The sequence below is a fragment of the Alligator mississippiensis genome, chromosome 3 (assembly GCF_030867095.1).
Source record: "Alligator mississippiensis isolate rAllMis1 chromosome 3, rAllMis1, whole genome shotgun sequence".
Classification (NCBI taxonomy): domain Eukaryota; kingdom Metazoa; phylum Chordata; order Crocodylia; family Alligatoridae; genus Alligator; species Alligator mississippiensis.
The window spans coordinates 90,848,150-90,869,871 of NC_081826.1; the positions used below are offsets into that span (position 1 = coordinate 90,848,150).

Consider the following 21,722-nt stretch of genomic DNA (forward strand, 5'->3'; position numbering starts at 1 on the left):
AGTAAGCCACCCTCTACCCAAAATAATTGCCTGCCCCTGCCTTAGATCAACATGGCTACCACCTATGCCCCTCTAAAATGTTTCATTCATCCATTGTACTCCATACATCTTTATATAGGACAGGATGCCTAGAGAGCTTAGTCCTTGTAGTCAATGTATAATGGCTTTATTCATGGAATTAATTATTAAATATGTTTTTCCTAATTAAGATTATGGTTTTTTAATGTATATATGTCAAGAAATTCAAAATGTTACTTTCAGAGAGGCAGTGACTTTGGCCCATTATACATATTTCATATTACTGTATGTGATGTGAAAACATTTACCACATGGGATAATTCAACAGCAATTGAACAATTTCCTTCCTTCATATCAAAGTTGCTTTTGCTTAGAGAAGGCAAAGAAATTTCAACCTGAAGTTAATCTAGCAATAAAAACAGAAGCAAAAGCTGCAAAAGTCAACTTATTTATAATAATATTGGGACTAGTTAAATATTATCATGCCAGTCATGGAAAAAAAGCCATTTTTCTCTGGTATTAGGATAAACTAATTCTGTCCGCCTGTCTGCCACACACACAGTTTCAATTCACAGTGCTAAGGAAAAAATCATAAACAATTTATGGAGATTACTGTAAAAGACAGTCCACTTACTTTTCTCTGCAATGGCAGCTTGCCTATAGTTGAGGGGGAAAAAAAATTCCAATTTTATTTTAAGTTAATTTAGGTTGACTAAGCATGGCTAAGCTTTGTAAGTGCTTTTAATCAGTTAAAGAAATGTTCTACACAGTACATCACTTGCTAGTCCTGCTTGTTCCTTATCAATAGAGTCATACATTTCCACTGACCTTATTAGGACCAAGATCTGGTCCAAAGCCTTTTTTAACATCAGTACAAAATGAACACTACTATATTTTCTCTCTTCTTGAGCACCATAATTGTAGTTAAATGACACTTGTTACAAGTAATACTTACTTTAACCTCTGGAATTCAGCATAGGCTTCATCAAATGCTTTAAAAAGAAAAATAATGTTAAGGGTATGTTCATAAACAAGTCATCATACAACAATAACTTATAACTTAAGTTGTAGCCAATAATTTGAAGATTAAAATTAACCAATTTGGTATCACGTAAGACAAAACAACCAGGTAACTTTACTTTGGTATCGTGTAAGACAAAACAACCAGGGATTTAATTAAAATAATTAAATGAAGGGCTGATATATATATAAAAGATCAGGCAAATAAGATCAGGCTTAAATGCAGGGATGGAGAGAGAGGCTGTGAGTATCCAACTAAAGCCACATCAGGAACAAAGCTACAATGTTTCAAATTAATTATAGCTTACAAGACATCAAAAAAATCTGTTTTTACAAGTACTTTTTACACCCAGTGCATGCAACTGGTCAAACAACAAAATATTTGGTGTTGACCTGAGGGAGCCAGCCCCATTTTTTCTCTCTTAAGGAGAAGAAAAGCATTTTCCCAGAAACTGAAAAACAGTAGAGAGGGGCAACAATGATTACTGTCAGATCATCCTGTCGCTCAGAGCCTACAGGCACAATGAAGCCTCAAGGGTTGAGACAGCTCTGGAAGGAAAGATTGGAGCTTGGGAGCAGCCACTGTATCATTGTTCCTCCTGAGATGCAAGAGGTTTCTCAGTGGAACTCCATCCCAAGAATTAATCTACATTCTGCACCTGCTCCCCCCTATTCTTAGTGCTGGTGAAAGTACCAACACGGAGAATTCTGAACAATGAGATCCTCTGTTTTTTTCATAAAAGAGCTATCACGGGAACAGCAGAGCAAAATTCTGCTTCTCTTCCTCCTCAATGTAGCTTATATTTGACTGGGTGTTGTTCAGTACATACCCATTCAGTTACTCACCTTTTTTCTTAGACTGCCAATCAGTGTGAATAATATTGTGTTTTTTTGTAATGTGAACCAGAAACTGGATTTAGACTAAAAGAAAAGCTGTCCTCTGACATCGAGACAAGCTAAAGCCTAAATTGTAATTCACTACCTGAGCACAAGTATGCCAGGATCTTCTTAATACACAGTAGCAGGCTGCTTAGGAGTAGCATAAGCATAATGAGAATTAAATCAGAAGAGTAAAATATCTTGCAGCACATAACAACCCACATATCTTAATGTAACTTCTATCCCAAATCCTGCACTGATTCAGAGATTACTTTTATAGAGTGACTCTTTTACCTTGTCCAGAAAGATCCACCATCTTCGTGTGTGCCTTTTTACCATCAAAAATCTCCATTGTATATTTGCCCTTGTCATGTGGAGTTGGCTCATTGATCTGTAACCAGATCTGCTCCCCAGTGACACCAGTCTTAACTCTGTCTGTATATTTAATCTTGGCATCACTGAAAAATACAAAGCAAAATTAACCCTTCATTTTTATTCTACAAAAAAATGTGAATGCCTTTTTGGCTTCATTGTATCTATCTACAATACAGAATTTTAGGAAATGATTCCCAGGTGGCGCAAGATGCTACATCGCCATAGCTTGTTGCTGCCTCACTATAGTGCTATGGTGACATAGCTGCTAAAAATAACCATGCACCACTGAGACGGAGAAGCTGTTAATGCACCATCATTTAGTACTTCCTAAAGCAAGTACTCAATGACAGCAAAGTAACAACTGCACCATATGGGGCAGGTGTAGATGTGCCTAAGGTTCTATATGACCAGAATAAAAAAATTTGAAGCTTCTGAGGTCATATTCTTACTGGGGATTATACCATGCCAGGAAAGATGAGGGCTACCAGGTGTCTGAGGAAGGTATTTGTCTGTTTTACTTCTAACATTCACAGAGATCAAGTCATGCATCCTCCATAACCAGACCTGAAGATCTATATGTAAGTCAGGACATATGGGTTATGGTGAGGAGCTCCGTATTTCACCATTTAACCCCACAATACACCTCACTTACATATTTCCTTCTCAACATAGTTTATTCCTTGCTGAGGAAAAATATAGGATTGGAACCGGTCAGGACACAGGCCTGCAACAAATCTATTATTGTATTAATAATATATGCCCGGCCTGAAGACAGTTTGGCACTATGTCAGAATTTGGTCCTTTAAATCGCTTCATTTATCAGTGTATTCCTTCTACAAAAAACATCCATTTACAACCTTTCCTGTTATAAAGTTAATTGCCTGAGACAAGTGGGAAAACTGTGTATCGAAACAGATGCTCATTTCCCTTTTCTCCTTAAACGAATGCCTTGGGATATACTACAGGGTCAAGGAGAAATTTACTGGCATTTACTGGATTAATTCGATCTGTTCTAGTATCCAATTAGTTTCTAAAACCAAAACAGATACCTATAAATGAAAAAGTGCAACAAAGTGAGACCATGTGATATTAGCTTCCCATTATAAAATACTTAGAGTCCTCCAATGTGAGGTTGAAAGTAGTGATGATGCCACTTCTGAGGAAAACCATAAGTTGTTACAACATCACTCTTACGCTACCTTCAATATTTCTTACAGTGTTGACTTGCCTTTCTGATCAGCACCAGTGCCTGTTAGTATAGCTATAATGGCCGAACATCTAATTAGCATGCTATGCCTGTCAGTTCCATACAGTTTTATTGAAAAATCAGTGATTGAGACTCCTTTTCATGACTAATTTCTTTTGTAATGACCAGAAGAGGAACAGCAATAATATTCATAATAGATTTTAAATAATTGTAATTACTTACTCTAATTTTTCCTGTGCTCCTCTATTTTGGCTGAAATCTTGGAGCTGTCTAAAAGATTTGGATACTCAGCTTCCATTCATTTTAATGGGAATTTGTCATTCAAATCCTTAAAGGCATTGATAAAGACTGAGATTTTCAATACCTTCTTTAGGTAATAACGTTATAAACTGTTGTGTAGGGAGCATTTTTCACATTTTTGGAGTTTGCTTGTCTTTTAAAGATGAGTTTACGTATTGAAAGATTTATAACACACCCGTTTGTTCTGTACCTTTAGTGTCCTTGCAATACTGTCAAATGATAGACTACCTAACCTCCAGTTAGATGTGATATGCACCAGCTTCACACATGGAAGGCCAGTAAACATTATCTTCAAATTCCTCCTTCAGGCTGCTACAATTAATGGATCTAATTCTTCTCTTTACTCAGTTTCACACTGGTGTAATGCTATCAAATTCAGTAGCACTACAGTTGATTACATGGGCATAAATAAAAGGATAACTGAACCCAGTGCCTTTAACACATGAGTTTCTGTTGAATGTATAAAAACAAAGAATTTACAGACAGCTGGCAAGCTCTTACTTGAGATGTACTTACTTGTGTGACCAGCTCACCCTCAGATCTTCTACATAATGACTAACAAAGGAGTATAATCTGATACCCTCTTCTGTGCTCTGGATTTTTAGTTCTGTTGCAGATAAAGCTGAAAAAAAGAATGTGTGTTTAATACAACCCTAGAACCATTCATGGCATGGCACAATTAATCATTCATCTGAAGGAAGAATTAAATCCTTACCAATTATTCTGCATACTTCATTCATCAGATCTGCAAAAGCTGTGGAAACAAAATCCAGAGATTGAGACACAGTGTTTCTAACTCAGACACTCAGAAATGGGATAAAACTGGCTCTGGAGTATTTTGTCAAAAGAGTCCCTATTGAAATCTTGAGTTAACCTTTTAAAATGTACCAGTTACAAATGCAGTACAGCTACCTTTCTTGTCTTTTCCATGGCTTTGGGACGTTATTTAACCCCTTCTGTGTTGAAGCCTGCTGCTGTACAATGCAGTAATATGCTTTTTTTTCTATATGTGACAGTGTTCAATGGTAACTTTGTCCACTCTATGACCTATGTATTGAACATGAATTTTGCCCCACTTGGTAGAGTAAGTAGCAGTAATGACTTTAAAGTATAAGGAGTTCAGTAACTGGAAATTCTTTGTGGAAACCTCTGATGTCCATAACATGATCTAGTTATATACTTTTCTTCCATATTTCTGGAATTATTTCTAACACAGATAGCCATATCAGCTGCTACCACTGTTACCTTAGTGGTGTTATCCTGAAGAAAATTACGCATAACTGAATTAACAAAAGTAAATTTGAATGCTGTTTGTACTGAAAAGCGACACCTTCCTATCAAGAGGATCTTATGCCTCTGTAATAAGTTTTGTTTTGTCAGCCTGTTTGTTAAGGAACACCTGAAAAAGATGCAGTAGTTCACCTATGTTATCAAAAAATCAAAGCACTGTCCCTTAAGGTACTAATGACCCAGCTGGTCATCAGTAAACCATTCAGAATGCAGTTCTGACCTGCATCCAGCAGCTTAAGCTCGCTTCTGTCCTTTCCTCTGTCATCCTTCAGTATGACTTCATAAATCCCAGCATCTTTCTTGGAGAACTGTAAAGTAACAAGAGTAAATATTAGCATTCAAAATTATTATTTTAAAGAACTGGATCATTGTTATCAATTGTCCTGGTGTTTTTTGGTGATTGAAAAGAACAAGAATGCAAAATTCTTCCAGCTATGTTCTTGTTTTAACTTTTCTCTTTTCCTTCTGGGGAACTCAGACACAGAAAGGAGATTAAGGGGCTTGCCTAAGATAATATGTGAAGCCTGGAAGAGAGCAGGGAACTTAGCCTATCTTCCCTGAATTTTAGTTCAGTGAATAACTTCAAGGTAGTGTTCCTGTCACTGACTGATAGGAATGAACTTTCAAGATAGGGATAATAATCCCTTTCCAAATGCACGTAACATACAGCAAAGTAATATTATCTGACTCTTACATGGAAGTTGGAAGCCCTTTATCTTTTTTACACCATTTCCTAAATATCTGCATTCATAGGATTATAAATAGAAATTTGCTTTAGCTGAAACCTAGATGTAAAGTGAGCTTTTTTTATAACCTATATCCAAGTACTTGTTTTTAGTAGTTCTGTTGAAATATCAGATTCAATCAAATCTATGAATTCAACTGAATAATATGGACCTCTACACTGAAAATGCACATTCACTCACCTCTGATATCAGAAGAGTACATACACCATCTTTAAAGTCATGTTCCTCATCCACCATTATTTCCCTGTCATCTTTGTACCAAACGATGTGTGTTTCCTTCTTAATGTTAGCCACCTGTAGCATATGCAAAACACAATTGGGTTATCATCTTCTTTTAACACAATTAACTTAATGCTGCATCTACTAAACTCTTCCCTGAGATGGCACAGAACCCACAACAACAAGCACCTCAGAAAATGGATTTAACAGATTAGGGAACAAAAAGCGTAGGTCAAAATCAGGAATCCACAGGCAGGGAGGGAAAATACAGTAGGAGCTATTCTGAGAGAGTTCAAGGAGTCAGCCTAGAGCAGAGGTATCAAACATATGGCCATTGTCTTGCCCCTAGTGCTGCCCCTGGGTCTGAGTTGACCCACACATACTGGTCTGGCCTTGCAGGCAAGGACCAGGACATGCTGCATACCACCACTCTGGGATCTGTGCAGCATGTTGGCCCCATCCCCCTCACCAGTCTAGGTGCCTGCAGGTGCCACATGCAACATGGGTCCCAGACCAGGTGGACTAGTCATTGTATGCAGCACAGACCCCACAGTGGCCAGAATGACCACTGCATATTGTGGATCTGTCATGTCATGGTTGGGGAGGAGGTGTTGAGGAGGACAGGGGGCCCATGAGCCCAATCTGGCCTGTGTACCCATACCAGCCTCTCACCACTCATCCAGCCCTGGGGCCAGATGAGTTTGACACCCCTGGCCTAGACGAACTATGTTTAGATATGTGAACAGGCATGAGACCAAAAAAAGGTCTTATACATTCAGAGAACCCACATCCTGTTTCAGCTTCCTTTTCCTGGCAGTCAAATGATTTACAGCCCTGGAGAGTAAAGTTCAGTCTATTTGTCTATTATGTCCTTGAGCTTTCTTCTCAGACGGCCAAGGAGAGTGCCATTTTTGTTGTTGTTTTTGTATTTTTATTTTCTTGTAACATAGACATGGATGCACTAGACACAAGACTTGTACCCTCAGCTCTTCAGACCTAGGTAGCCGCCAAGTTATAATGTCTGACCTAAGGTTGGAGGCTCCCTAAAAAGGGGAACCTAGGAAAGGGACTGAGAGACTGTGCCCTTCCAACTCTCTCAGTCCCTTTCCTAGGTTTCCCTTATTAGTTTATGTTTGTATTACAATAGTTTCAAGAGGCCTACAGGTTCAAAGCACTGCACATATACAAAAAACAGAGTCCCTATCCTGAGCAGTTTACTCTCCTTCCTGATTTCTTTCTCCCTCATGCACAAGGATTAAGGCTTTGCTGTTTTACTAGGACATTGTACTCACCAAAAAACAGTGGTCTGACCTTATCCAATATTGTACTACTAACTTGATTTGGATTTGAAATATAAGGGTGACCTAACCACTGCACTCTCCCCTAGCTGATTTGGGCTCAATAGTACCTGGTAGGCCTATCTCTGCATAAGGAAAGCCTGAAAATACCAGCTCTAGAAGGAATTGTGTCCAGAGGCTCCATCTCTCATGGCTTTATCCAATATCCAGGTGAAGCATACTTGTTACTACAATGTGCTTTGATTAAGAGCAGTATGCTTCCCTTCCTCTAACCAATTCTGGTTTTAGGGGCCCTTGCTTCTACTGAGACCCATCTCAAAGCAGCACAGAAAGGTAAAGGGAACTTTCTTGATCTCTTCCCTACCCTGCATGTCCGTGCAATGACTTGCCATACCTGGCCTGGTATATTGTACACTCTTATGTAGCTTGCTGTACAGCAGTGGCGCTCAACTTATCCAGCCCCACAGGCCAGATGAGTGGTGCAGGGCCAATTTGTAGGCTGGATCCAGTGTGGGGTCAGTGCACAGGGTTAGTGCATGTGTGCAGTGATCCAGCCACATGCTGCCCCAATGCCATGCATGGGGTACAGACACAGCTCAACCTTGTGTCGATGGGATTCACCACCATGCAGGGCCATGTCATCTGGATCATAGAGTTCCCCATGTTTTCAGAAATTTACCTGTGGGGAGCACAGTGGCAGAATTAACACTACAACCATTCCTCCACTGCCAAATTTTCAAACCCATAGGGAGTCCCATGAGCCAGGTGACAAAAGCTTCATAGCCAGATCTAGCCTAAGAGCCATATGTTAAGTATTACTGATCAAGTGTTGAAAATTTGCCTGCTTCTTACCTTACATTTCAATAACACATTGCAGTCACTGGTAACTTCCCATCCCAGATACTCAACAAAATGGGGACCTGTTTAAAATTATATATAAAAAAATATGTATCAGCAATGAATCATAATATAAAAGTATGGTCAACCATTTTTTTAGGCTAAGCATACACTGACATTGTACGTTTCATATTTCTTCTATACAAGTCAAACAATTATTTAGCGATTTATATTACAAAAATATATTGAAACCTACTCCTATATTTAATTAGCTAATATAAATATGGATTCCTTTCACATCCGTATACTATGCTGTCCAGTACCTTGTTTCCTGTACCATTCCCGCCTCTGGAAGTCTGCTTCATCCTGTAGTTTCTTAAAAACTAGGGATCAAAAATAATAAAGAGAAATGTAAACTTCTCAAACATAACATTTCATTGTATTCAGGTAACTGAATATTATGGTATTGGAAGGGTAAAATCCTGTCCCTGCGGCGGTCACAGAGTTTTGCTATTGACTTCAAAAGGGCCAGAAATGCATCTTGGGTCTTCAATATTACATATCTCAACATTTAACCATATCCACTTTCATGGTGTTAGTATAGGGAACTAAGTTCTACTAACTGCTGATAGTCATCAAATCTTTTGCATGTGTCAAACAATTTTGATGAAGTATTAGCCTTAGTCAGACAATCACATTTGATCCTCAAAGGCAGGAAATTAAGAATGGCAGCCAAATAAATAAGCATTTGAAATATAGACAGCTGCTAGTATATTTGAACAGCTAACCTGAAATATGAGAACAGTCCCAACTACTTCCAATATGCATCACCATAGCATTGTGGATCATTTTCAGTGTAAATAGAAAAGCAAGGAAAGCAAACTGGAAGAAGTTACTACTACACTTGGGCAGTAGTAACCAGCAGCACACTTATAAGATGGGTAACTCCCTTCTTGAGAGCACGGAGGCAGAAAGGGATCTTGGAGTCATCATTGACTCCAAGATGAACATGGGCCGACAATGCGAGGTCACGGTCGGCAGGGCTAACCGGACCTTATTGTGCATCCACAGGTGCATCTTGAGTAGGGCCAAGGAGGTGATCCTCCCCCTCTACGCAACACTGGTCAGGCTGCAGCTGGAGTACTGTGTCCAGTTCTGGGCACCCCACTTCAAGAGGGATGTGGACAACATTGAGAGGGTCCAGAGGAGGGCCACCCGCATGATCCGGGGACAGCAGGGCAGACCCTACAATGAGAGGCTACGGGACCTGAACCTGTTCAACCTTCACAAGAGAAGAGGGGGGACCTGGTCTATAAACTCACTAGGGGGGACCAGAAGGGTTTGGGGGAGACCTTGTTTCCCCTAGCACCCACCGAGATAACAAGGAATAATGGCCACAAGTTGTTGGAGAGTAGGTTTAGATTAGACATCCGTAGGAACTACTTCACAGTTAGGGTGGCTAGGATCTGGAACCAACTTCCAAGGGAAGTCGTGCTGGCTCCTACCCTGGGGATCTTTAAGAAGCGGCTTGATGCCTACCTGACTAGGGTCAATTGAGCTCAGTTTTTCCTCCTGCCCAGGCAGGGGGTCGGACTTGAAGATCTACAAGGTCCCTTCCGACCCTACTTCTATGATTCTATGATTCTAAGTGATAGAGCTATTGTAGGTAGTAATATTTAACTCTTGCATAGCAGTTGTCATATTTCAAGCACTTTGCAAATATTACTTCATTCATACAGTGCCTGTGAGAGGCAGATATGTATATCTGATGGCCAAAATCTTGGAACGTTTTTTTCTAATGTTTTTGTGGAATATTTTCCTTTTTATCAAAAAAATTGAAATTTGATATGCTCTATTAAGTGTTCTTATCCCAATATACAGTTGAGGAGACTAAAAAATGACTTGTGCAAAGGAAAAATTCATCCATAGGAAAACACAGATCATCCATAAGAGCACAGATCAAGACTCAAGAGTCAATGGCTGCTTAGTTCAGCCCTCTTTCATAAAAGCAAAGCTACAAATGAGCTTACCATCACCAATTAGCACAAGGCTGGATTGGTTGGTTGCTTTTCCATCTTGAAGTTGGAAGGTATAGGTCCCTTCATCCTTGGCATCAAGTTTTTCCATGATCATTTCAACCAGACCAGTCTTCTGATCTACATTCATTTTATATTTCTTTAGAAACAAAAAGAAAAGTAAGAATAATGACTGTCTTCAGAACTGCCCCCCCATCACTATCGAGCCAATACTCAATGGTATAAGTTATATAAAATTCCTCATTTTCTTCATTTGCTCACTGTGATTAACACAGTCTGATTATACAACCAAACAAACAGATCTACAGTCAAAACTTATTTATTAATATTAGAACAATATTATTCCTGTTAGAGTCTAAGCATCACATCCCGTTTCATTAGACAGGATTTTTAAAAATATATTTTAATTTCTGCCAAACACTACTGATTCTTGAACCAAAGATAATTGTGGATCTCATCAGCATAGAATACTCTGCTGATATAGAATAGGATAAAAGCAATGGAATTCTATACATATCATACAACTTCCTTGCCTATTATTAATGGAAACTTGCATACAGGTCCCAGTCTTGGGCTACATGCAGCCCCTTTTCAGTAGAATTTTATGGCTGTAAACTCGGAGGAAATGGTTGCCTGGAAATCCCCCTTAACATAAGAAGCTTCCCCACAAAGTATAGAAATAACAGACCTAGTCTTACAGTCCCTAGCTGGTGGCCCGGATGAGGGAAAAGAAGGTATGGTTTGAAACTGGGATTCTGGGCTACCGTAAAAGTTTATATAAGGCCATGACAGGCAGTTGCAAGTTACAGCAACCCTTGAAACTGCTTCTTCTGAGGTCTGAAATGGTCTTCAGCTACTACTAGCTCTGGGTACCCATGAAGGTGACCTAAAAATGCTTTGAGCCCACCCTCCTTGTCTTCATTCAGCAGAACTCAGCTGCAGCTCAGAATTTGTCCCTAATTTCCACACTGGTGTTTTCTGTTACTTATGATCTCCATGAAAAAGTATTAAAGAAGTATGTTTTGACTGTGTTCAAAACACTTAATTGGCATATTAATATTCATTGTTTATAAAAATCAGAAAACCATAAGCAACTACAAGTCTTACCTCTCCATTAAAAATTTCTTTGTCGTTAAATACAAAGTTGACCTTTGCATTGCCAGACAACTTTTCAGCCTGCAACCAGAATCTCACTTGTCCTTTCTCCATAATTTCAACTGCCAACTCAGACGTAAGTGGGATAGCTACAAAAAGGAAAGAAAGGGTTAGACATGCTCTTGTCTGTGTTTCACAATTTTTCTTTGTCATATTCAAATACCATTTCTTCCACAAATGTGCAGTGAATGTATGCATTAACTACCAGTAATATTAATTGCGCACTTGTGTTGAAATCCTTTTTTTTTTGTTCATACAAATAATAAATTAGTATTAATCCCTCTATTATTCACCATTGCCAGATCTGCATACACCTGGAAATATTCAGGATTCATTTAAGTTATATTTAATTGCCATAAAGTTATATTTAACTCCATTCAAGCTCAAAGCCAAACAGTAAACTGAAAATATCTCTGCGGCATGATGGACTTTCCATGACACAGAACCACACTTAATGATTCACTCTGTAATTAGACTTTAAGGGAGTGGAGTGACTCAGCAGACAAAACAGCATGCAAGGTCTTGTCCTGAAGGGCAATTAAAAAACAAACAGGTACACTCTAAGCTAGGAAGTTTTTTTAAGCACTGTGAACCCCTGCATGTGAAGTCCTTCATTCCCAAAATTTATGCTGTATGTCATATTGTGCCATAAATCTCAGTGGCTCACACATTTTTCCAAAAACAAAATTGAAGTCACTGACAAGGGCCAAATCCATTGCATTGAATGGGCCAGACTCTACTGAATTGTGTTGTGGTCACTTATCCTATAATAACTGTAGTCATACTTTTAGTTTTTTCCAGTACTAACAAGTTCAAAACGTTTAACATATTTCATTTTAAATCTTCCTTGGACTTTAGTTTACTTAAATCAGATGGTCACTTGAACCTGGTCATATATTGTGCGACTTAAGCTCCCACCCAGAGTTTAAACATAATCAAACTCATAGAGCTTTGTAAACTATGTGAAAAATCCCTTGCCCTCCTACAGGTATCTTGTGCATATATACATATTTTTTAAATAGTAGTTTCCCCCAAAATATAAGAACCTGCCAGATTGGCAACCTGAATTAGTACATTATTACTTATTCATCTTCTCTCATATAGTAAAATTAAGGTATAACACTATCCCAGAGCTTCACTGCTCAGTCCTGCATACCAGGATCAAGGCCTCCTGCATTACCTTGGCCTAGTCCTGTGTGCCAAAATTGGGGCCCCAGAGCCATGTGCCACTTCTGCTTGGTCCCATGTACCAAGATCAGGGCTCCAAGGCCCTGTGCCACTTCTGCTTGCTCCCATGTGCCAGGATCAGGGCTACAAGACCCTGTGCTGCCTCTGACTGGTCCTGCATGCCAGGATCAGGGCGGTGAGTCCCCACACTGCCTCTGCACAGTCCATAGGCCACAATTGGGGCCCCAGGGCCCTGTACATTCTCCATCAGATCCTGTGGGCTGGGATCAGACCCTGTGCTGCTTTGAGCATCCAATCTAGTACACAGGGCCACAACCTGTTGGGCTCCCCAGGGGTCTGTGGAGAGCCCGGCAGGCCAGATAACATGGCACCAGGGGCTGGATCTGGCCCAGGGGCTGGGGGTTGAGCATCCTTATGTTGCACTCTCAGCCTAATCTTACGTTGTCGAACAGTGGCATATGGTTCCTTTAAAGCTCTCCACTTGCTTGCACTTCCCAGAGCAAATGCACCTTCCAAAGCAGGCAATATACATAGAAATAGCTGCCTCCCAGTCTGTATATGGCCATGACGAACATGTAGAGGCTACACTCTGCATATGAGGCTTCTACTTCTCTCATAAATCATGTGCACACACAAACTTTTACTGCCTGAGTAGCAGGGAACCCTCTTTCAATCTTACTAATCTTAAGACATCTGGTATGCGGGGAAATGGGGAACAGTCATAAGGAAAAAAGGAAGCAATAGCTGCTACAGGGAAGATGGCAGAAAGAGTCATTAGGGGTGGGGGGAAATGGGATCTAGCATTAAAGTGACACTTTCCTCTCTGTTTAACTTCTGCATATTAGTACAATGGTGCTGTTAAAAGCTTCCTTACTTGCTTCACTGCTCAGTTTATGAGAAATGAAGGGAATCTAGGATCATGCATAATCTTTAAAAACAAAGGAATGAAATGTCACATGTACCAGTGTTTGCAGCAGGAAGTGGGTGTAAAAGAAGAAATTAGGCTGTGCTGCTTTTGTCTTACTGTCAGCTCTGTGGCAGTTTTACACTCTTCACTTGATTTGTATGTAATTAACTATGAATATCTTAGCCTAAAATGGAAACGGGGGGAAAAGCCTCACAGAAGACTACAATGAGCTAAAAGCTTTTTCTCTTGTGAAGAGAATTCACTCCCCAATCTACAGGAATCTGAGTAACATGACTGAGCACTTGTTTTTCCCAACAAAAAAGCTTATTTATAATCTCTGTATTATGAGGCACTGACTGGCAGCAACACCAGGGTATTTCAGCCTTCCTTCCTATTTTGTATAGGATCCAAAGTATCACAGGCTTTTGATTAAACCTCCTTTGGCAGTTCCAAAGTTGAAAAGCAGGGCTTTCCCATCCTTCTCTGAGTCCCTACATGGCTACTATTCATGCTTGTCTGAGTTCAGTAAGACTGGATTGCTCAGGCAACCCATTTGCCAATAAACTTGCCAGCTGTTGTTGTATTTGAACATGAATTACAATCTGTTCAAGTTAAGCACTGTTCAGAAGTTCAAGCGAGTGAACATGCAAGTATTTAAGCTTAATGTGTAAGTTCTGGAAATTAATATTCATGTACAGAATGAATTTTGTTACTGCTTGTCAAAGATTGTCAGGAGTTGAGACTGAAGCCCCCTACATACCCACTGGATCTCATTACTTTTATTCTGTCCTCTTAGGCATCTGCTAGTATATTTTATCTTATTGTTGTTATTTATGTTTTTACAGTGTCTAGAAGTCTGCTGCTATCCAAAAGGATGCAATAGTTATGCAAAAGCAAAGGCATGGGCTCCACCCTGAAGACATTACACTGTCTAATGTTGGACATGATACCAGAGGTAGGAAGGAACAACTAACTAGCAGTGAGGGGAAAGGTGAGGAAGGACAAATAACAATAGCAATAACATTGTGGAATTACAAAATTGTGGGCGTGGAACTGTGATTAGGCCAGAAAGCAGGTAGTTGAGGAAGAAGCAAACAAGTGGGACACTGAAGTGGCATCAGGGTGGCAAAACTGCGTCAGTGGATGACACATGAAAGTGAAAGTTGGCTGTTGGACAGGAGTGGAGTTTTTAAAAGAATCAGTGGGAGGATTCAGAATGAGATGGCTGGAGTGATGGTCATGTCCAGGTTTTGGAAGGACTGGAGAGGTGCAGTGAGGGTCTCAAGTAGGCTAGAAGAGTGGAGATTCTGACAACGGAGGCAGATGATCAAAGCTTGGTCAAAAATTTCAGTTCAGATTAAAGGAATAGTCTATGTTTTGATATGCACCAGAGGTACAAACAACCAGATATGGCCTGGCTATATGAAACAGGATTCAGCACTGTGTACTCCAGTTACACTACCATGATTCACTGAAAAAACGACACCAGGCTACACCAGGCTATTGCTGGATAAACAGAGACTGCGACCCAAATGCATCCTCCAAGGTAAGAGCCCATGTATGAAGAAGAATAGTCGTGTTGTCAACAATAACACCAGTCTCTAAAAGAAACAGCCAATGGGATGTTTTCAACACAGCCAATACATGGACTGTACTATAAAACATAACTTAGAGCATTCTAAATGTGCACTATTAATGTAGTGATAGGACCAGAAAGACTTATTAGAAGGAACCAACCTTCACACACACAAACTTCCTTATGAAATTAGTGGTGCAGCTCCCCTGGCAGAAACTTTGTAATATACATGCATACAAACCTTTCCCCTATGAACATGCTCATAATACATACTTGGGAATTTGTGTTCATGGCTGAGTGCAAGTAGCCTCTTCATTTCTGCAAAAATTTAAAAAGATATGATATGTAAATATATGAACATCTATTTCACAGCCTTTAATGAGCAGATTTTTCTACATTTTCATGTACTGCAGAAGAAAAAAATAAGATGTGAAAAATGAAGCAGCTATGCAAAAAGAAGTGGGTTTTGTTCTTACCTTCCTCATCCATTGTGTAGCTTGATGAAACTCCATCAGTGTCCGTGACAATACAAGAATAAATGCCCAAATCATTTTCTCCAAGATCTTTAAAGACAGCTTTCGACCTTCAGATAAAAAACATTAATTAAAAGCAGAACTGTGTCTGAACTGACCTTTCTGTCCCTAACAAATCCATATGTCTGCTATACCTCTAGCTGAGCAAGAGAATAGAGGTGCATGGTCAATGAAAAATCTGTATCTGCTAAATCTGTAAAGTCCCCTCCCCTCTGTCAACTATGCATCTAGAATAAGAAGGATATGAATAGTTTACCTCTGATTAGTAAAGAGACAAAATGGGCAACTTCCAAGAGCAAAGCATATAGGAGTAAAGATGGCTAGGAAGCGTTGACATGCAACTGAAGTGTGTTTGCTGCTTTGTTTGTGGATATACCCAAATTAGATTTAAATTAGAGAGTTCATGTAGTATGGAGCTGGATGGAAAATCCACCCTGAGAGCTGGAAAAATAGTCAGGCAATTAGCCTGTGTTGAGCTCCATTCTACTGTGGCTACCCTGTTACAAGTTCACAACCTAGCACGCTTAAAGGTGGCATGGGTATGTCTACACAAGCTGCAGTCATAGGACTGCAGACATATCTTATACTACATAACAGGCACCTATCCAGGGAGAAATTCTTCCTGGACCTAGTTTTTTATGGGAGGGATCAAGGAACATAGCAGGTTGTTATCTACCAGGGAGGGGAGATACCAAATTGTTTTGAGGCTCTATAATAATCAGGACCCCCCCACATCCATGTTAGTTTGTAAACATGTATTTACAGTTTCCTCCCCCCAAATAAAAGTCTGGGGAAATACATTAATTTTGTAGAGCAACCTGAAAGTCACCAAATCTGGAGTCTGGTGGAACAAAATGTTCCATTATTCACTGAAAAAATCTTGGAGGACCAGTCCCTTGTGATCAGGCTAAGGTGTTTGCTGCAGTACTTCAGGGGACTGAGACATTTGCAGTGTTACATGGTGAAAGAGCCTGAGCATTGAAGGCATAGAAAATTTATAGCTTCATAGATTAAGAAAAATCTTCAATAACACTTGAAAACTATGTGGTAGTTAGGTTAGGTTACAGAGCACATGTATAATGTCCTTTCTATGTAAAACACTATTTAAGTAATCAGGCTGCATCATTTCATTTTTGCTGCAATTTCTGAATAGTCTGAAAGTAGACTCCCATGAAGACAGCATGGTAACAATCTTACCTTCAGGCATGGATAATCTTGGTATCCATATCTAATACCACATTGGATGTGGTATTGGATCTGCATCCAATACAGTAGTGGATCCAGGATGGAAAAAAACAGGGTGTGTTGGCAGTGGAAAACTCACTGTGTACATGTTTAGAAGGTGACACCAGAGCTCTCAGCAGCAAAACAGTAACAAAAGTGGGGTGGAACTGCACCACTGAATCTCCTTGAATCCACCCTTGATCAGATAAGATGGATTTCAGTTTCTAGAGCTGCTAATCATCATAGAATTGCTATTATCAAGGTTTCTTACTTTCCACCCTTAGTGTCAACGTCTAATCGAGAGTCATCTTCAATTGGTTCATAATTCTTGGACCAGATGAACTTAGAGTCTGGAGACATCTGATCACATTCAAAGTTGAGGGAAATGACTCCATTATCATCTACTTCCGCCACCACTTCTTTAGTTCCTAGAAGATCAACACAAGGCAATTCTACTTCTTTTTCATACAAAGAAGCATAAAGATTGGATGGTTTTCATTCAAAGAGTGAACTCAAAGAAGGTTAATAAAATAATGATTAAAGAGGGTTCATAGATCAATGTGGCTACATGCACTTGGAAAAGGATTGTACATATCTGAAACTTGCAACATGGAGCCCTGAGTTAAAAGAAGCTTTAAAAAAAGACTCATAGAAAAAATGTAATGCAGCAGAGAGAATGAAAATGAGCAAATGCAAGTACATTAAAATGCACAGGATGTTGAAATATTGTAAAGGCAATACTTTCCAAGGTAAGGTGCATCTATAGCTTTCTTTAGGCAGGGCAAATTTTTAATTTGCTAATAAAAAACCTAATAAAATGCCAAATGCAAAAGTGCATACTTTGGAAATAGGTGAATTGAAACACTGCAACACTCACTTGTACAACTGAACTACTATTCACAGTTCTGAGCTCATTCACACATACAGGTTGGATTAAACTTACAGTATGTTGATCTGCAACAGCCTGTGAAATGCATTCCATGTCCACTAGTAGAGTGTGTATGTATTTGTGATTGGTTGCTAAGTGCAACACTTCAGGTGCATCTACACATCACCATACAGTGATGTTGCTAAGGCGCTGTGCTTCAGTACTTCCTTTTAGAGGTACTAAAGCATGGTGCAGTATGGGTGGTTACTGCACTGTGCATGTGGTGCACAGTTAAATTTCACTGCTGCATCACCATGGTGGCACATCATACCTGGGAAGTGCACTGCCATGGCAGTGTAGCTGGCAATCATGTGTAGACACGATTGTTATGTCACCATAGCGCACCATATGGTAATGTAGCATGTTGCAATGTCACTGTAGGGCAACACGTAGATGCACCCTTTGATTCAAACTAAGACCTAGTCCTGACTACTGTCTTGTCACTTGTTACTTGGTAAGGGCAAGATCATCCAGCACACTCCAGGAGGGTACCAAATGGAAAATAAAAGGTCCAGAACTAGAATATACTTAGAATCTACCCCTTTTGTATCCTTGTACAAATAAGAGGGCTCCATTTTGTGTATGAGTGCAGAGATAGCTCTGACCCACTCTTGAACATGAAGTTAACTTTTACTCCAACAGCTTGCCTGGAATGTCTTGAAAGTGGTTTGCATTCAGGAGGAGTTGGAAAATATCCAACTTCTTTTTTTGGCACAGCACTGAACTTGACTGTAATTTTTAAAAAAGACGCTGATGTCACAATATCCAGTTAGGAAAGCCTTGGTGTGCCTAGAATGTTAATGACATCCTTTTACCCTAAACAGTTATATCTTATTGAGAAAAGGGCCTCAATCACAAAACACTTGCAGAATTCTAAACAGTTATAGTAAATGCCTTATTTTCAGCACTTTTCTTAAATTCTGTGTTTCATCAGCCTGCAGCACCTTGCATGGCTTCTCCAGCACTGGGGACAGCAGCATGCTCCTTATAATAAATGTATTTGTGAACATGTAGCCTTCTTATCGTCTGTAACTTCCCTTTAATATTTAATGAAAGGTGAAATTCATATTTTTCTTACACCACTATTATCATTCTAGCACTTAATGTCTATGAATCTGTGAATGTATTCTCTAGCCCTTCTGATAATGCTCTTCACGGTTCAAAGATACAAGTTTAATACTAGTGAACTGTAAGTGAAGTCTCAGCTCTACAAATCTGTCACTGGGCAGCAGCATGTTTTTACGTTTTTCAAATAATCCATTATGTGGAAATCCACTTTTTGACATGTCATTAGCATTTGTTTCCACTGTAGATTGTTTGTACGTGAATCTTTTGATGACAGCGTAGATAATATATGACAAAGACAGCCATAATGGCCAACCAGGATAAATATACTTTTTACTTACTTTTAAAATGTTCATAATATGATGACAATATTTGGCATTTATCTTGAGTAGTGGTGCATATGCAATTAAGTTCTGCTATATTTTCTGCGAGTTCTCTGTTTTTATTTTATTTTGCTGATGATTTACCTCTACCTTCAATTCTTAATTAGGCCATTAGAAAACCAAAGTATGTTTTTATATTATTAGTTTTATCTACCAGAGGTATTCATCAAGCCTTCAAAAAGGAACCAGAGAGGTAGATAAAACAATACCAGACAAATTCCTTTTCCTGATAGCATGGCAATTTTAACATGTTGTTTTGTATCTCATTGAAGATTTGCCATAGGAAAAAATACTTGGATTATATTAAAGGATATTATATCACCTATTAAATATCCTCAATTCTGCTGAGGGTTTCATTACAATGAAAGGAAAGAGAGAACATTAAGATAAGATGGACAGCTTGGAAACATCAAAGTTACTGCCATCATTTCAGATTTGGCCAATTAGAAGAGAATGGTTGAATGGGACAGTTTCATTAATTTCTGCAGTTTGGATTTAAAACTTTCTGAACTCACTGCCAAAGATCTTCCTCTAAAGCTGGAATTGCTCATTGATCAGCTGCAATGACTGTGGTGGCTAACAGGCTCTGTGATTAGTCTGAAACAGCAGAAATGTACTGAGGCTAGTAGCTCTGTTCTTGGGTCTGGAAGAGCTGTGCTCCCTGCAGAGCTAGAAGCCATGGCAAAGAGAATGGGCAAATGCAGCTCCATGATTTCTAAAAGTGCTCTTAATTCATTGGTTGGGGATCATTTCAGCTGTTCATGTAACTTGGAGCAGCCTGCTCTAAAACTAAGTTATTGGTAGCTGCAACAGCCCTCAAATTATTGTTTTTACAGTTGAGGATAACAGAGTCGAATAGCACTATACACGGGCTCCCCTTTGAAAGCCACACAAGGACAATCCCCAATATTTAAGTGAGGTTTAAGACCCTGATCCTGCAATCTAATTCCAATGGGCAGTTCTTTAAGTCCAAGAAGAACGCTTTAAAATCAAGGGTGCTTTGCATAGGAGTGGTTGTCTAGCCATAAAAAGGCCCAACTGACCAACATAATATTTTGTATCCATCTAAGATCTGAATAACAGCAATGCTCATTAGAAAAATATCTTTCCTAAAAAGTGGAGAGTTTTAAGAATGGCACAATTATTACTGAGAAAGATAAAAGCTTGGCCCAGAAATGCTTTCTGAGGGAATTGTTTAATCAGTCTTTTCTTAAACTCATTTTTAAGAAGAGTTGCCTGTTTCCACATCTGCAGATCTGAACTAGAAATATGGGTCATTAAGCTCAGTATAAAACCTCAACTATCCTGAGAATTTTAATGGGCAGATGCCTGACTCTCCAAATCTCTGGACTTGGAACTGATGTTTTGGCTGCAACCTGTGTCCCTGAAAAAGAGTGCAACATGAGAAACAGCCACAGTTCTGCTTTGCAGTTCCTCTTCACCAAGATGTGTGGTCTGCAGGCCAAATGTTATGCTGATTTGGCCTTATGACTCCATAAGCTTCCCCTATTGTAGCTTTCAGAAATGTTGCTGAAGTTAAATCTCCTTGCTTTTTGTAAAAAAGCATCCCCAGTTCCCAATTAATGTAATTATCTATGCTTGTCTGTTCAATATGTCCAGGGCTTTTTAATGCAAGGCAAATGTGTTATCAGTCTGAAGACTAAACATTAATTCTCAAGGGAAAGAAATTAATACAAACAAAGTTTTGGAACTAAGTGTTCATCTGACTCTCTTTTTCATGAGGCTTGCCTTTCTTTGTGTAGAAACAGTTATCAGTTCCAACTGCAGAATGTGGCAAAAGTCCTAGTAAATCAAGAGCTCATAATACTGGGCTTTGTATGGCCGCGTTCAGAAAAGCACAGACAACTCTTTAAAATCAAGGGTGCTTTGCATAGGAGTGGTTGTCTAGCCATAAAAAGGCCCAACTGACCAACATAATATTTTGTATCCATCTAAGATCTGAATAACAGCAATGCTCATTAGAAAAATACCAGGGACAACAAGCAGAGGGACACCTTGTGCCACCAGTTGTCCAGGGGAATGCACATGCCATGCGTGCTCTGGCATGCAGCAGGTTACCTCAGGTTGGGTAGGGGAGGCTGGGGCCAACACAGTTGCTAGCCCCAACAGCTTTACCTGGGGTCCTGGGGGCCAGGGAAGCTGCAGCCATATCGCTTCTGCAGCTTGGAGCCTGGATGGCAGCTGGAGTGTGGCTCTGGCTGGCCAGGCTCCAATTTTAGGCAGTGCATGCTGTCCCCCTATGTGTCACCCCACCTTTTTCTGTGTGGGTTTTTTGACCCCTGGAGATGCTCCAGGGGTAACCCCCCCCCCCCCCCCCCCAGCACCATACTGCAAGGTAGCAGCACAGGAAACACCTAAATGTGTGGTATGTGGTGTCCCAGATGGGTCTGCAGCACCACATACCTCATGGCTGCACTTGTCTGGACACTGTCTGTGTATTTATATTAAGTGATTATTAAATAGATTGTTTGAAAGATATTTAAGGAAATTTTTCATAATTTAATCACCCATTTTGCT

General features: G+C 39.7%; 1 protein-coding gene across 3 annotated transcripts in view; it reads right to left on the minus strand.

Moving 5' to 3' along the window:
* The window catches only part of MYOM1 (myomesin 1), a 111,758-nt gene that overhangs the window by 19,339 nt on the left and 70,697 nt on the right, over positions 1-21,722 (minus strand). For all 3 annotated transcript variants that reach the window (XM_019490496.2, XM_006269518.4, XM_014606704.3), the window contains 14 exons: positions 17,080-17,236; positions 15,528-15,634; positions 15,325-15,369; positions 11,333-11,469; positions 10,220-10,364; positions 8,513-8,572; positions 8,205-8,272; positions 6,016-6,129; positions 5,310-5,397; positions 4,515-4,553; positions 4,316-4,421; positions 2,212-2,375; positions 974-1,010; positions 653-675 (listed from right to left, as the gene is read on the minus strand). In XM_019490496.2, the coding sequence (XP_019346041.2) occupies positions 653-675; positions 974-1,010; positions 2,212-2,375; positions 4,316-4,421; positions 4,515-4,553; positions 5,310-5,397; positions 6,016-6,129; positions 8,205-8,272; positions 8,513-8,572; positions 10,220-10,364; positions 11,333-11,469; positions 15,325-15,369; positions 15,528-15,634; positions 17,080-17,236 (1,290 nt within the window). The remainder of the gene's footprint in view (positions 1-652; positions 676-973; positions 1,011-2,211; positions 2,376-4,315; positions 4,422-4,514; positions 4,554-5,309; positions 5,398-6,015; positions 6,130-8,204; positions 8,273-8,512; positions 8,573-10,219; positions 10,365-11,332; positions 11,470-15,324; positions 15,370-15,527; positions 15,635-17,079; positions 17,237-21,722) is intronic.